We start from the raw sequence: 16541 nt of genomic DNA on the forward strand, positions 1-16541 counted from the left end.
GGTATCCTTGACCAAGGAACCACATCTCAACTGAATCAGACCAGGACTGATAATTTTTCCAGTTGAGTTTCTCAGTTGTGATAGTGGGAGTCGCAGAGAAGGGAGAAATAGGTCCAGTGGAGGAAGTAGTTGCAGAAGACCCTGTAGATGCCAAATTTTTAGCACAAGAAAATTACCGATGAGCATGTAGAAACTCTAGAGAAGAGAAAAAGGGATTTGTATATTGCATTTAGAAAATATTACAAAGACACCAAGATCTCTTACAAGAGAATTATTTATATTGCTGCGATTCAATTGTAACTGAAGTCTAGCTAGAGCTAACTGTCAACTGACTACAGTTATAAAACTAACCAGAGTTAGTTACTCATATACACTTATAGAGCAAGAATCAAACAAACTAGGGGTGGATTGTAGACCCACTTTTCGGATGAGAGAACTAGAGCCAAACAAGGATTGTATTGGGTCCAAAAGGAGCTGACGAAGACAACCATGTAGGCACGGCGACATTCCGGTGATAGGATGGCGGCGCTTGAGAGAGCTTTTGCTCTCGAAACCACTGGGGTTGGGTTGCACTCAATGAGGCGCACCTAACCCTGAGTTCGTCGGAAAATTTTCCGACAATCAACAGTGGCAGACTGATGGCTGACGACGATGAGACTCCAGAGCAGGACCGTTCTCGCTCTGATACCAACATGAGACTTAAGAGTTCTATTTTGGTAAAGCTTGAGTCCCAATACTTAGCCAAAAGACTTTTATATATATTGACACAAGGTCATTGAGTACAAGAGAAGAAAGGGGTGCAGACTGCACCCTCTGAACAAACGGCTACAGCGGAGAAAAAGAAAAGACAAGAATAAAGTAATATAAAAGTACATAAACAATAATAATATCAAGTTTCCATATGAAATAAAAGGAAATCAAATGATTAATGGATATAGACTGCATAACATAGATTGATAGATACAATTTGCAAACATGCCTAAAAAAAATTTATACATGGAGTCACGGAGGCTGAACACTGAAGGTGAAACTGTAGACCAGGAAAAAGGGCATGGCTTTTTGAGTTGTATTTAGAATCTGAAGCCCAGCTCTAGGACATTAAAGAAATCTCTCAGACAAGGGAATCTGCAAGCTTTAAGACAATATTTTACCTTCTATGATTTTTAAGCGATAAAGATCTAAATATTGAATTATAGAAACAAATGAAAAATCTTAATTCATTTTATACTCACATAATACAGTTTTCTCATTTCCATCAATGGATTTCCTTTTCACAGAAGCATAAAACTGCCTGTTGCTGCTTTCTTTGTGATGGTTGAAGACTTGATGGAGAGTGGTTCATGTCATTAAAAGTAACCTCCCCCACTCTTATAGTTCCTTTGATAGAAAGTAGAAACTAGATCAGAATTACAGAAAGAGAACTTCCAAAATTGCAGAACTTCAAGGGTTTGCCCCTCCTAGTGCCCAAAGGCCAAAATCCTCTTACAAAAGACAAGATGATCTCTCTCTTTCCTCCCATCTTATTTATAGGCAACATGCCTCATATCTCTAATTAACCTATCCCCCAACTAACCAATCAACTCTCTAATTATTCTACCAACTATCTAATGAATATCTAACTATCTTAAGTAACTGCTAATGGGGTCACCTAATATACCTCCATCTACTTTGAAGTAGCATTCATAAAACCCCTCATCATATCTACACCCTGAATCACCAAACCATGATGCTCTTTCATAGTGGAATAACTGAGTATTTGGGACACTTCCCAAAGCATTGCTGGCACAACTATTGGTTGCATAGTCAAGTTTTCATCATAAAGCATTCTCAGGAGTCCTATCAATAAACGTGTGGTGCATTGTTTAGGTGTTTTAATTCCTGTACATGGATAGGTACATACACAGTTTCGGTGGGCTTTTATATTTGCTAGTTGTTGATAATAGCAATTTCATGTATTCAATGTAGTTGGGAATATATGTTTTGACTAGGGAAGGGTACATATTTTATGGTTATTTGATATTTATGATAAACAATGCATAAATATCTCATAATCATCCATGGATTGTGTGGGAGGGGAGGTTACATAGCTTCTGTCTTTTGTAAATGTTTGGGTATTTCTGACACCTATTTAATATATATATATATATATATATATATATATATATATATATATATATATATATATATATGCTCTTCTTTGCTGACCAAAAAAAGAAAAAGAATACTCACATAGGGGAACAATCTGTTGGCCACAAAGGAAGAAACAGAGAAATTGAATAAACATGAGAAGTAACAAATGTAAAATAGTCACAAGGTAGAAACATGATATAAATGCATCACCTCCATGTACACTAATGAAGTCATCATCTAATTCAGACTCTATAATGCTAAGTTGCTAACTGTGTCAAACCAGGCATCCTCATGGCTTTTTCCAGCAAAATAAAATTGCTCATCATCTTTATCAAAGGCATCTATGTCAACAACATGAAATTCAATAAATCCAACGCCATAAGAACCATCATCAAAACTTCATTGAGAACAACATAAAGAAAATCATAAATAACCAAAGAACCGAAAAAACGGATACAAGTTACTCACTACAAGTTTCTTATCTCTTGATTGTTTTCATTCCAAAAAGGAGATTGGGAGAAAGAAACATTACCATTTGCATCAATTTGACTATGGCTGTGGTGTTGTAGCGGGGTGAGATGAAACTTCATGTTAGAAACCTCAGATTTCCGGCACGTGACTGAAGCACCCTTCTCAAAGTCCAGGTAAAGAAAGTCAAAGAGTGAGGGGGAAGTCTCTCACATGGGCTTCCAGCATTGCTTAGTTCAAAAGTACTTTTTACTTCAATTAACTTTTTTTTACTTCATGCCAAGTTCAAAGGTATGTCAGCAAGTGAAGTGGAAATATTTCTCTCAAGTTATCTAGAATTTTTGTTTCTTTTTTATGATCATTACTCTTCTTGATTGGTTTTAAAGCACGGCCCTCCCATTGTGGAAGCTAATTTTTATAACCACCTAATATTGAATCTCCATGTATGATGCCAACTCACAAAAGGATTCAGGCACTGTGCTATAACTTTCTTGAGAAGAAAGAAACTGCCTGCCACAAAAACAACAAAATTTACATCTGGGGAAGGAAAGGCAGAAAAATAGATCAAATTCCAAAGGCAAACTCTTTAGAATTTGGTAAGGGCCTAACTCAACCCCACTCCACAAATTGGCTTGTAAGGTAAGGACTCCCCAAGCTTTTAAGTTATATTTAAGTCATATCTCTAGTTGATATGAGACTAAACATCAGCCTTGAGACTGCAATTAAGACAGCCCGAAAGTAGCCACAACTAAGGCAGGCTAGGGACGACTGCAGTTAAAGCGGCTTCCAAACAGCAACCAAGACACATTCTTTGACTAAATTCACAGTCCTTTATATATATATATATATATATATATATATATATATATATATATATATATATATATATATATATTCTTTTATTGAAAAAGAAACATCTTTCTTTTCTTCACAAGATCAATTGATTATAAACTACCTGAAGAACAACACATTATGCACCAAACTCAATTACCAATCACATTCTCACTCTTTCCAGAAGAAAGAGACACTTTTTTTTTACACAACAGATGCATACGACGTATGGATGGGTGATACTCAACAACAATGATATAATAAATTGTGAAGTAGGGCCTTTTCATAGTTGTCAATACCGACGGAGCGGAATGACCGTTATTCTAATGTTTTTTTTATATATGTTAAATAATTAATAATATGTATATATATAAGTTCAAAAACAGAAAAATAACTCAAAATATAATTACTTAAACAAAAGTTACAAAACATAAAGTAGAAAGTCAAGCAAATAAAGGGCTTAAAGCCTTAATCCCTCTAAGCTAAAGCCTAAAGTAGCCTTAATAATATGTCATTTTTATCTTTTTTTATCACATTATAAATCTTATCCTACTTATATTTTTCTCATTTTTCTGTTCTGTTTTATGAATAAAAACAAGTATCTACATTGCAAAGGTCAAAATAGCAAAACAGGCCTGAATTTAATTATTGATGTGCAGCCAAGCTCATGTGACCAAACCGGCATATCCATTGTAATAATGAGAAAAATTTTGGCATATCCGCAAAAACTGGTCAATAATATCAAAATCAGATAAATTGGCCCAAACCGGCTTACTAATGGGATGGCCAAATACATTACAAAATTTTGCTTTCGCCAATGATCTAATTAGAGGAATAATTGGAACTATTGTATCAAGCCTTTTCATAACCATTTTTATTAGAAATGAATTTTGCAACATCTGATTTCATACCACTGAAAGATTGGGCCGAATACTTAAAAAATAGCCCAAAAAGTGAAATGAATGCTGGGATAATTGGTTTATATGGATCGTTCCTGGTCGAGACCAAATATCAAAATGACATTGCCAAAACTGAACACACAAGTAACATCCACCAGATGAATATTGAGTTACAGTACATAACCACCTATCTTATATGGGGAGCAATTAAATTTTCTCTAGAAACAAAAATTAATAAGCATATTTAGATAGATTTCTTCTGTGAAAGGCCTCAAACAATTTAATTAAAAAAAATCACTAAAGCCTACGCAGGACGCACAAAACAATTTAATAAGCATTCTTTTCATAGTCACAGTCACACACACAAAAAATCATATAACATTTTTCAAAAAACAAATAAAAAAATCACAGTCACACAGTGTCACACACAAAAAAAATGCTATAGGGGTCAACAGCTCATCGCACGTCTTCCTCACCTCAAGCAAGGTGGCGGCGCAGCGCAGACTCGTCGTCGGGGTCGCCGGACGCAGGACGCAGGTGTCAGGGTCGCAGCTTCGCAGGATGCAGACTCGTCGTCGTCCTCGCAGCTTCGCCGGTCGCAGTTGCAGGTCTGGAGAGTGGAGACTAGGGTTTTTGAGCGGTCTGGACGGAGAGTTGGCCGAGTAATACAAAAAGCAAAATACCAAAAATACTCTCACTTTCCCGCATTAAGTGAGGGCATTTTCAAAATTTTCACGGCGTCACTGTAGCGGTGCGAAAATCCGGTCCAGATCCCGCGCCGCTCCGCCGCGATAGCGGCCACGACGCCCGCGCCGCTACGTTCCTCTTCGTCGCGGATGGGCGCCGTGCCGCGACGCCCGCTATTAACAACTATGGGCCTTTCAGACTTAGCCTACAGACTTAAGGCCTAGGGATGAGGTCTATAGGGCAAGAATCTCCCATTCTGCATATCCTGCACATTTCCACATAAGACCTAAGACTAAGCACATGAAAAAAGGGTTAGAGGTCATTAGGATCTCTTAATGTCTGATCTAAAACTTGCATTCTGTAAACATTTTGGAAACACCATTCACACTGACTTGGTGACAATTTGGCAGGAAAAATGAAAAGGAGAGAAAGTATATCTTCACATCATTTATTAGAATTTAAAACCATAATATAAATACCTCTGCCACCAAATCCACTCAATTACCAAAAATAATGTTAGAATGGACCTTATACAAGTTATTTCATATCAATATCAAATGTGATCTATAATTAGATGAGTATGGAAAATTTTACAATGTCCTCCAGGGTCTCTAGCATAAGCATAGGTAATGAAAAAAGATAAAATGAAACTCCCTCTGCACCCCCAAATAGAGATAGGGAATAATGATTATTTGGTTCCTAATCGTGGTTCACAAGGAGCAATGGAGGTCCTCAATTAGGTACAAATGTTCCATTAAGTCTTCATCCCTCTATTGTAAGAGAGAATGATGCCTCCTCAGGATTTGAAGGTCAAGATGCAATCATAAGCATACTCTGATGAAGACTTGTGTAAAGGTCAAAAAGCTATCTAAAATTGCACCAAGAAGGGTTAACCTAGGGCCAGACTCCACAACAAACCAAGACACCAATTATAACAAAACATGAATTCCAAGCAAGCTCACAATGCCTCCTTGAGATGGAAGGTTCTAGCCATGTTCCTAGCATGATCATATTCATTGAGGTCAGCTAGTATTTTCTTTAATCGACGAGCTAGATGACTTGTGTCATTTTCTGGCACATTTCTTCTCTCCAGAATCCTTCCAAGTGACAGCACATAAGTCACCAGAGGCTGCAATTTACGGCTACAATGTGAGAAGGACAGGAAGTATTAGATTTCTGACCAAAAATCATAACAAAATAATAAAGGTAACACTCTATTGTGCATATAAAAAAGAAATAACAAATGACATCAGACTAGAGTTAAATGACTTCGTGACCAGTAAGAAGCAAATTCATTGTGATTATCACCTCTTAAACCTACATACTCTACTCAAATTTCAAACAATCCCATTAGCCTCACTGTAAGTATGAACTTAATAGTACCCCAATTGCCTGTACAATACCCAATTTACCTCGAGATAGTATGCAAACTGACAGTAATGTGATTCAAATGAGTCTCAAGTATGTGCATAATCTTTATTCAAACAAAACAGATGTAATCATCAATGTCACAAATTTAACAAAGTACCATCAACATACTTTTTGTCTCCAATGACACTTGGACCAGCCCAGATCCCAGATAGGGAAGCAATAATCCGTTCAGTTCTTGTTATTGCATCTTGAACATTTTCTGATATGACTCTTAAGTGAGGTAGAACTTTTCTGCACAAAAGCTCATCTAGAGCAACCTTCTCTAATACTGGCATTGAAAATACATCCTTCCACAAGCAAATATTTCTCAACAATCGAACAGACACACCAAACCGATATGCTGCAACTCGTGCAGCATCTGGAACAGCAGCTAGTACAGACGGACTCCATGTTGGGACCTAAAAAGTAGACAAGATAATTTATCAGCAAATGCTTCATAATTCCAGTACCTACAATACAACAGAAAATGAACATCGAATATACCTATATGTGCAAAGATTTTAACCTTTAAAGATAAAATAAGATACATGAAAATGTACTTGTCAAAAAGAAGATACATGAAATGTACTTCTAACTAGTAAATGTTGGTTTTCAGAACATACTGTAAGATCAGCAACAGCATCAGCTAAGCGTGTTTGAATGGAAACTAGCAAATCAGCAAGAGCTTCACTTTCATGAGACACATGCTGCACCATCAATTTTGTAGCAGCAATAGCATTCACTGTTTCTTGTTGACTCACCATGTCCCAGCAATGGGAAATTTCATAGTGCAGAATAGGAAGTGCAACCTTTTCCACCAAGTTTGGGACAAGTTCGAGGTCAGCATCTCCATCATCGTGAACAAAATCTTTTCCATCTTCAGGCAAACCATAAGTGAACAACAATTTATACCTGACAAAGAAAAACCAAATAAATAATATAAATTGATGGAAGGTAAAAGATACTCACATAATATATAATCAAGCTATGGAGTGCAATTAAGTGGCTAATAAAAACAATCCTGAGCCAATAAAACCTCTGAATTTTCAAGATTAGTAACACACAGGAATAGTTCAATACCATTTCATCTCTTGAAAATCTACACCATTGTGAAGTGGGTCCCACCTCAGGAGTTCCAATCTTACATATGGAGAGAAGATCAGTGGAAGACTCAATGACATATAAGCATCTTTATAGCTTGACGAATGCTCTCTTTTCCATTCTTCCATTCTACTTTTGACCAAGGATAATTGACCATATTCCTCAGAAGCATCACTGAAAATCTCATCAGCAGCCTGCAGCACCAAATCACTTTGTGACTGATATGCTTGACTCTCACTATCACTCTCATCAGTGCTTGATTCACCTTCTATTTTATGATCATCCAATTCCATGGATGTGACCTTATTAGAATCAAATGCTTGTGACCTCTTACGTTGACAAGCCTCAGACCTTGTTTTTGCCTTCATATTCATTCGTTTCTCAAGATTTAGATCTCTACCAAATTCATCTAACTTCACTGGCAGATCTCTTTGTTTTCTTACAGCAGAAAATGCTTCCTGAGCAGCAATTTTGGCAGCTTCCATATTGTTACCTTTCTTGCTTAAAACTGACATTGCAGCTTTTACAGCTTCTTCTACCTCAATCATTTCATCATCATTGTTAGTGGCTCTTCTTTCAGAAATGGCTAATGCACGATCTTCATGAAGTTTCTTCATCTGCTCTTCAAGTTCCTCAATGTAAAATGCTTTATGCTGAAGTAAAAATCATAGCATAATAGATAACTTTAGTTACAGCCTCAATAAATGATGCCATGCATAATAGCATTCACAAATGACAAGCAGATAATTATGTTTAAGTTTTAAATATCCAGCAATAAGAAAATAGATATTCTTCAACATTCTTAAAAGTATCACTGTCATGTTTTCAAAGTGGTTTATAGCATAATAGTCAATCCCACGTGATAGAGCCGTTATAGCTGTGTTGCATTGTGCCCCCCCTGCTTCTGTGCAGCCTGCTGTGGAACAGTTTTGTGACGCAGTTGCAGCAGCTCAATTCATGGCCACTTTCGTGTGAAATCACAGCCATCTGAGCCATTTTCCACGATTGATAACAATGGTTAAAACATGTTTTGCAGACATCTGACTCACTATCTTTTCTTTTGCTCTCGGTACTTAATTTATTAGAGAGAAGAAACAAGTAAATACCAAGACAAGGATATGTCAAGATATCCTCAAACAAAACAAAAGAGAAAAATAAGCTCGTCATTTCATTACAGCTCTCTTGTCTCCTACATAACCCTTAAGAAACCATGCACCAGAGAGAGGACCAATTCTGTCCCATAACAGATCAAAGGAATAAGAAAATTTCTTCAAACCATGAATATTTCACTCTAGCTAAATACACCATAAAACTGTATAGGTAGCCTATCTCCATAAAGCATTTCCACCACCATAAAGCAGCAATAGCATAGGTACCTCATTATCAAAGTAGTTAACACAGAAGGATGTAGGAAAGAAGAAAAAGAAGCAAAACTAATGACATGAGAGGAAAAAGAGAACTTAAAGAAATAATATAGTGAACCAGTTGAAACCCAATCTCACTTCAAATTTTATTATGAAGGAAGACAAGGAACAACGAAGACAGAAGGATACAAGAAATACAGTTACCTGTAAAAAGTCACATATATTTGTGACATAATTTCGGAGCTTTTGCATAAACCGGTACTTCTCATCAGCTACCACTAAAGAGTTTTCAAGAGCAGTGATGTTCAAAAGCGAGGCAGACAAATTTTCATCAGTTTTACTCAATGATGACATTGTTCTTCCATGAGATTCCTGTCACAGAAAATTTAAAAAGAAGCAAAAAAAACAATGAGATTTTAAGAAATCATATCAATGAACTAAGATAAATTTTTATACATTTCATGCCAGAGCAAGTCTACAGTAATTATCTATCTGTATACAGTATGCATGTGTAGAAGACACTCCAGCCGACCCAATTAAGCACAGCCATGATTGGATGGAAAAATGTTAAATGCATGTTATTGGTCCCACCAAAACAGTGCAAATCCTTTTTGTTTTCATCTCCCATATGTTACAATCCTATGGATCATGTTGGAAGCCTGCCGGCATTCTTCTTTTAAATGTAATTAAAACAAAATCTCATCTAATCAACTGTAAGAAGTCCCTCAACCAACTTGGCTAATACTAACCACAATAACACTACACTGTAATGACCTCCCAACAAGTAAAAGCAAAGACACGTGCCTAGATGGTGCAAATAGGTTTAATTACCCATTTAGTCCCTATAGTTTTCAAACTTATCCATTTTAGTCCCTACACTTAATAAGTGATTTTTTTAGTCCAGTAGTTTACCATTTAATTCCCGATAGGTCTTTACCGTTAAAATTGTTTAACACCGTTAAATTATTGTTGCCGGCCGTCCTTCCCCGAAGCTCCCTCTCTTCCGGGAGGCCCCCGTCTTGCAACAGATACTACACTTCCACCCCACCCTCACCGCCGGCGCCCGCTGCAAAATCGGCGTCACCGTCGACCTCTCCGACACATGCAAAGACGAGAAATGGAGGAAGGTTTTGACGGCATGGTGTACGGTGGGGTTTTCTGTTTGAGACATAGCACTCAACGATGATGACAAATGTTTTGTTTCTTTTCATCCCCGTCGCCGCTCCCCTCCATCTTATTTTCACCATAGATCTATTCTTCCAACGCTGTCAACAATGGTTGCAACCACCCCTCAACCACGTATAAACCTCGAGTCCTTATTTGATTCCAACGACAACATCAATCACAGGTTCAGATTCATAGTTGACGGCAACAACCACAGGTTCAGATTCATCATCGTTGAGTGCTATTTCTCAAACGGAAAATCCCGACCGTGCCGTCAAAACCTTCCTCTCCATTTCTCGCCTTTGCATGTGTCAGAGAGGTCGACGGCGACGCTGATTTTGCAGCGGGCGCTAGCGGTGAGGGTAGGGGTGGAAGTGCAATATCCGTTGCAAGGTGGGGACCTCCCGGAAGAGAGGGAGCTCCGGAATTTTAACAGTAGGGACCTATCGGAAATTAAATGGTACACTATAGGGACTAAAATAACTTAGGCTCTGTTTGATTCAAATGCCCCCCCCCCCCAATATGGGGACATGATAAACATACTCCATACCTTAAGCCTCCTCACATTCTCTAGCAGAGCTTTCCTAGCAGCCTCAGCTTGTTGCGATATGGGCACAACATCCAAAGCCGGCAACGATTCAATCACTCCTCCAATGCTGGGACTCACTGATGCTGCAGCACTTGGAACTGCACCATACACCTTTGCTGCAGAGGGAACAACAAAATTGTGCGGCGATTGAGAACCTTGCATAACAGAAACATCAACCCTAGCAGACCCTTCATCCATTCTCTTCCCTAACCCTTTCCTAAACTGCTCCTCTTCCCACATCTTCTCCTCATCATCATCATCATCATCCACCACCTCATCCTCTCCACCCTTGAACCTCACATCCATTATCCTCTCCTCCACCTCCTCAAAAACACCCTTCTTCCCACCATCCACCTTCTCCCCAAACATCGCAATCCGCCCCCGAAACTCCGGCTCCTCGTCGCTCAGCCCCTCAGCAGCACCATGATTGCTCCCACCATCCAACGAGATATAATCCGGCGCAGCAGGGCGCGCCTGCCGGAGGCGCTCCCGCTTCGCCCGGATAGCCCTGATGGTTTCATCATCAGGATAAAACGAGCCCTCCTTATTCTGAATGCCCACAGTGGCCAATTTTGCTTCAACTTCTCTATGTTCCCCTTCGGAATAGGAATCCCGACCCTGGGGCTCCGAGCCTAAGGGTTTCACGAGTCCCTTCAGGACAATGACAGGTTCGGAGGAGGGTTTGGGATCGGAGCGAGAGGAGCTGCTAGTGACCAACGTTCGCGTGTTCTTCTGGAGCTCGCGTAGGGCTTCTTTGGTGTACGTTCCGGCTTGGGGCTGAACGTTGGAAGGGACTGAAGGGGAAGAGGAATGCGCGATTCGGTCCTTGAGAGTGGTGATTTTGTGAGAGGACGACGGTTTTTTGGCGGTGGCGGCGGAACGGTAGGGTTTGGAGGCGCGTGGACGCGGGTTTTCGTCAGTTTGTTCGTCTTCATCGGCGAAGCTGAGGAGCTTCGGCGCTTGAGGCTTCTTCTTGGGCTTGGCGGAGGAAGTGGGCTTGGAAGGAAAAGTGGTGGTGGTGGTGCCGCCGTCGTTGCCGTCATTAGATTCGGTGTCGCCGCCACGGCGGCGGAAGTTGCGGGATTTGGCGGTGGACATGGGGGAGGGTTCCGGTGACCGGAGGTGATGGTTGGAGTGAAGGGTTTTGTGATTTCAGATTCCAAGTGTGAAAGAAGTATTGAACAGATTGCGAGGGAGGGAAAATTACCCGATACTGAAAGTAAATTAGGTGCCAAATTGTAATTTATAGGTTTTGTAAGGATGTTGTTGTGAAAATCAATTATTTGGAGGAGAGTTTGTGTCTTACTTCTAAGTTTGTTTTGTTTTTTTTGTTGATAAACGGAACTAGAGCCTCAACGAAAATAATAACATAAATAATAATTTTTGTCTTTAGATGTATAATTTATTGACAAATGTGTTTTTAAAAGATAAAAATGTAAAATTTAGTCCCGAAAGTATAGAAAGTACAACAAATATATTTGGCGGTGCAATAAAGGGATGAATTTGTCATTTTCAACCTGACATCTTTAATTGCAAGTATATGGGTATATTTGTCATATAATATTTTTTTTACTTTTATTCTTCTCATTCCGTGATCATTTTGCGACAAATGCATCCTTGAAAGATAAAAATACAAAATTTAATCCTCGAAAGTGTAAAAAGTATGATAAATATATCTGAACGTTAATAATATATTATGACTACTTATTATAATTTTGAAAATTTTATAATGATTACGATAAAATTGAGAGAATTATATCATACTGGTATTTAATATTTAAATTTCATCAACGCCGATTTTGCATAAAAACTCAGCTAAGAAACAATGATAGGGGTTTGGAGAAAGAAAAAGGAATCAAGAAGGTTTTGACAAAGATTTTAAGTGGACAAGGAAGTTAAGGGTGGCTTGGTCATGATGTGGAAGGGATCGATCAAAGGGGAGGTTATGAGTTTAGCTAAGAACTTTATTAATCTAAAAGTCATGGATGAGGTTACAAGGGGATGGATTCTTATAGGTTTCTATGGGATTCCTGATTGTGACAAAATGAGGGAGTTTGTGGGAGTTACTGAGGAGTTTGGCTAGTAGGATCTCCAATCCTTGGTGCATCATTGGAGACTTCAACAACCTGCTTATGAAGAAGGACAAGTGTGGTAGGGTGGAGCACCCTAGTTGGCTTTTTTAGGGTTTTAAAGAAGCTATGGAGAATTGTGGTTTGAAAGATATCATTGCAGAAGGATATCCTTTCACTTGGTTCAATAGTCGTGGCATTGGAAGAATAGTTGGACAGAGCTATGGCAACTTCCAAGTGGTTGAGTTTATTCCCCGAGGCTAGATTGTTCGACCTATTTGTTCTATTTTAGATCATTTGCCCATTCTTTTACAAATTAAGGAGATGATGAGGATCAAATACAAGCATGCCTTCAAATTTGAAAATAGTTGGTTGTATAAGAAGGACCTTGATAATGTTGTTCCAGCTAGTTAGGAGAAAAACTATGGGTTTGATGTGATGGGTAAGTTGTTGGGGTGTGTAGGTGACCTGGACTTTTAGGGTCGTAACTAGCTCAAGTCATAGTTCAAAGATGAGATTAAGAGGTGCAAAAGAGGGTTCAAGTTCTTTTGTGATAAACAGGACCCATATTTTGTCTCTCATTTTAATTCCTTAAGGGAAAACATGACTAATCTTTTATTGCAGGGAAAGAGCTATTGGAAGTAAACGTCAAAAGTATTTTGGCTAAAGGATGGCAAGAAAAATATGTGATTGTTCCATACAACTACTATTGCTAGGAAGCAGAATAATAAAATTGCTTCTATAGTGAGGGATGATGGGTCTATTGCCCAAAACCAGACTCAACTGAAGGTGCTTGCTCACGATTATTTTCAAGATCTGTCCACTAGTCATAGTGAAAGTGATGAAGTCATAAGGCTAGTTGATAGAAGGATTTCTAATGTTGATAAAATGGCCCTCGCTACTCTTTTCACTTAGGAGGAGTTTAAGCAAGCTCTCTTCAATATGCAACTAGATAAATCTATTGAGTTTGATGGCCTCAATCTGGGTTTTTATTAGAGATTTTGGACTCTGTCTAGTAATGACATTGTTTGTGCTTGTAACAAGTGGTTGGAGGAAGGATCTATTCCTATTGAAGTCAATGGAACAAATATTACCCTTATCCCCAAATATGACAATCCAAATGGTATGTAGGACCTTTTATCGATCTCCATGTGTGATATTCTATATAAGATTCTTTCTAAGGCGTTAGCAAATCGTCTAAGGACAGTTATTGGGAAATGTATATCCAGGGAGCAATTTTCCTTGGTCAAGGATCACTCCATTTTGGATAATGCTTTGATTGCCAATGAGCTTCTTCACTACATGAAGAAGAAGCCATACAATTGAATCAATTTGCAATTTTTAAGGGACATAATGATGAAAATAAGATTCAATCCTATTTGGGTTAATTGGTGTAGTACTTAATCATTCTAAATGAGGACATTGTAGGGCTTATTAGTCTTGGTATGGGGTTAAGGCTTAGAGATCTACTCTCCCCCACTTGTTACTATTTGCATGGAAGAGTTGTCTTTGATGGTTAAGAAGACAATGGTTAAAAAAGCTATTGGGCATAGTGATTTACATTGGGTCAAAGTTAGTTGTGATGCCCTAATAGTGTCTTACCTCATCTTTGTGGACGATTGATTTCTATTCTTTTAGGCATCCGCGAGAGAAGGGGGCATAATCGTGGGGATTTTTGTTGCAGTTCAAAATGGCTTCAAATCAGTTACTAAACCTTAATAAGTAAAGGATTGTTTTAGTAAGAATGTGGCTAAATTTGAAAAGGGAGATATTTTGAATATTTTGAATATTAGGGAAGGTTTGCCTATTGGTTGGTAGGAAGCATAAATCAGTTTTAATTATGTTAAGGAAAGATTGTGGCATAAGTTGAATTCTTGGAAGGGTTGAGCCCCATTTATAACTGGTAGAGAAATTCTGTTGAAAAATGTAGCTTAAGTTGTCCCTAGAATTGATGGGAAAGCAAGGTTGGAACCTTTTGGCCAACCCAGACAGTATGGTGGCTTGGATCTTCAAAGCAAAATATTATCCAAATGGAGATTTCATGGAGGCTAAAATGGGATGTAATCTGTTAGTCGTTATTTACGACTAACTTTTGTATTGAAAAGTTTCATGAAATTTATATCTTTTCCCTAATTTATGGTTCTTTTTGTAGGCTTGTACATATTTTTATGTTTAGTTTAATTTCACTCAGTAGATATTCCCAATATTGTGAATTAATGTGGTTCAACTTCAGTTTTAAGATAAAGGATGAAGAAGAAGAAGGTTGAAGCAGTTGGTGTCTCGCTAAGCGAGGCAGATGTGCTTAGTGAGTAATATGCACGTGCCCGACGCGTCATCAGCTCGCTCAGTGAGTCATTTGTCTCTTCTCGTGCTCAGCGCGCCCAGCTTGCTAAGCGAAAATTCACTAACTCATGCTTAGCGAGAAAATGACGCTAAGCGAGCCTTCAGGATCAAAAAACCCTTAAAAGACTAAAGTTGGCAAAAAAAAAATAAGGGGAGAGATGTAACAGAGCCGAAAAATAGAGCAAGAGAGAAGAGCTTAGACGAAAAGTCTCAGCCTTTGAGAGATTCTAAGTTTAGGAGTGATTATTAGGTTTTTAGAGGTGAAGGAGACACCCCCACCACTTTGTAATCCTAATTATCCTTCAAAAACCTATTCTTGGGCTGAAAGGTGCTAACTTGCAACGGAAGACTAAATCTCTTGTTGGGGATTTCTACTGAACTTTGATGTAAAATCCTTTACTATCTATTTAAAGTTGTTTTTTATGTGTTCATTACTTCTATCTGCACTTAATTCTTGCATGCTTATGGCTTGATCACTCATTTGTGTGTAAAGTTAAGATTTTTAGCATTGGAAAGTGTTTTAAATCCTTAGAACTGGATAGAGCGGACTAGAGGATTGTATGTCTGGACACGGAGTGCAGGGATTTAGTTTATATTATGCCATAATCTTAATGAAACTCGTTTAAGCTAAGTTCGACGAGGGATCTAGAACGAAGTTTAGATAAAGTTAGACCCATTCACTCGAGGGATCCTGGTTTGGGTAGTTGTTTTTGGCATAGAACACGAAAAACAACCTTAAATAGAGAAAAATACTCAATAACATCAAATAGGTTCATTAGAAAGACCCAACGCTTTTAATCATCTATTTATCTCTCACCTTTAGATAGTTAATTTTGTAGTTAAATTAGAACTGTAGACACAACTTCTTTTTATATTTACTGGCTTTATACAAATGTTTACCTACTGAATAAATACTCTCTGAATGAAACAAGTTCCCTGTGATTCGAGACTCGGTTCTTACCATTTTATACTACTTGCGCAACTCAGTACACTTGCTGATTAGTATCGCAATTGGGAGAGTGCGAACATAATCCCTTTTACTATTGGCTAAAGTGGTGATGAAAGAAGGCTATTGGTGGAAGATTGGGGATGGGTCCAAAATTAATATTTGGACAGAACCTTGGGTTAAGAAGGAGTAAGGTCCGAGGATTCTTAATGATCATTTTTGTGGTAGTGAGCTTTTAAGTGTTAAAGATTTATACAACAACATTCTAAGGCTTAGGAGTTGAATCTGGTTCATGCTCTTTTTCACCCCCAAGATGTGCACGATGTTGTTAATACTCCCTTGTATGATAAGGAAATTATGGGTAATAGTCAATGGCAGGTAAAGGCAGTTGGATGGTTGTTTGGAACCTTAAAGTGGCTCCTGTGGAAGCAATGCTTTCCATGATTATTTTGATGATGCCAAAGACTCAAGTCAAGAATCAAGAGTCAAACAAGTTTCAAGAATCAAAGAGTCGCTCAATCAAAGCAAGTTTCAAGAATC

General features: G+C 38.3%; 1 protein-coding gene and 1 long non-coding RNA gene across 5 annotated transcripts; both read right to left on the reverse strand.

The window, feature by feature from the left end:
* Positions 1-854: 854 nt before the first annotated feature.
* Positions 855-3359, reverse strand: LOC113002201 (uncharacterized). 3 transcript variants are annotated; one of them, XR_005892393.1, is made up of 4 exons: positions 2663-3359; positions 2341-2471; positions 1233-1377; positions 855-1125 (listed from the first exon to the last, which is right to left on the reverse strand). It is a non-coding gene; the product is annotated as an uncharacterized lncRNA (long non-coding RNA). The 3 variants fall into 3 exon arrangements; XR_003267746.2 differs by having other exon boundaries at positions 2341-3359; XR_005892392.1 differs by lacking the exons at positions 2341-2471; positions 2663-3359 and having other exon boundaries at positions 1233-2073.
* Positions 3360-4108: 749 nt separating this feature from the next.
* LOC100803160 (transcriptional repressor ILP1) lies at positions 4109-11860 on the reverse strand. 2 transcript variants are annotated; one of them, XM_041017401.1, is made up of 6 exons: positions 10605-11860; positions 9095-9262; positions 7506-8179; positions 7049-7337; positions 6555-6844; positions 4109-6144 (listed from the first exon to the last, which is right to left on the reverse strand). In XM_041017401.1, exons 1-6 carry the CDS (start codon positions 11739-11741, stop codon positions 6135-6137), a joined length of 2568 nt encoding a protein of 855 aa, XP_040873335.1. In that variant the 5' UTR covers positions 11742-11860; the 3' UTR covers positions 4109-6134. The 2 variants fall into 2 exon arrangements, with proteins under 2 accessions (XP_040873335.1, XP_003528569.1); XM_003528521.5 differs by having other exon boundaries at positions 4109-6157; positions 10605-11859.
* Between the last annotated feature and the right edge of the window lie 4681 nt (positions 11861-16541).

This window comes from Glycine max, chromosome 7 (assembly GCF_000004515.6).
Source record: "Glycine max cultivar Williams 82 chromosome 7, Glycine_max_v4.0, whole genome shotgun sequence".
Classification (NCBI taxonomy): Eukaryota; Viridiplantae; Streptophyta; class Magnoliopsida; order Fabales; family Fabaceae; genus Glycine; species Glycine max.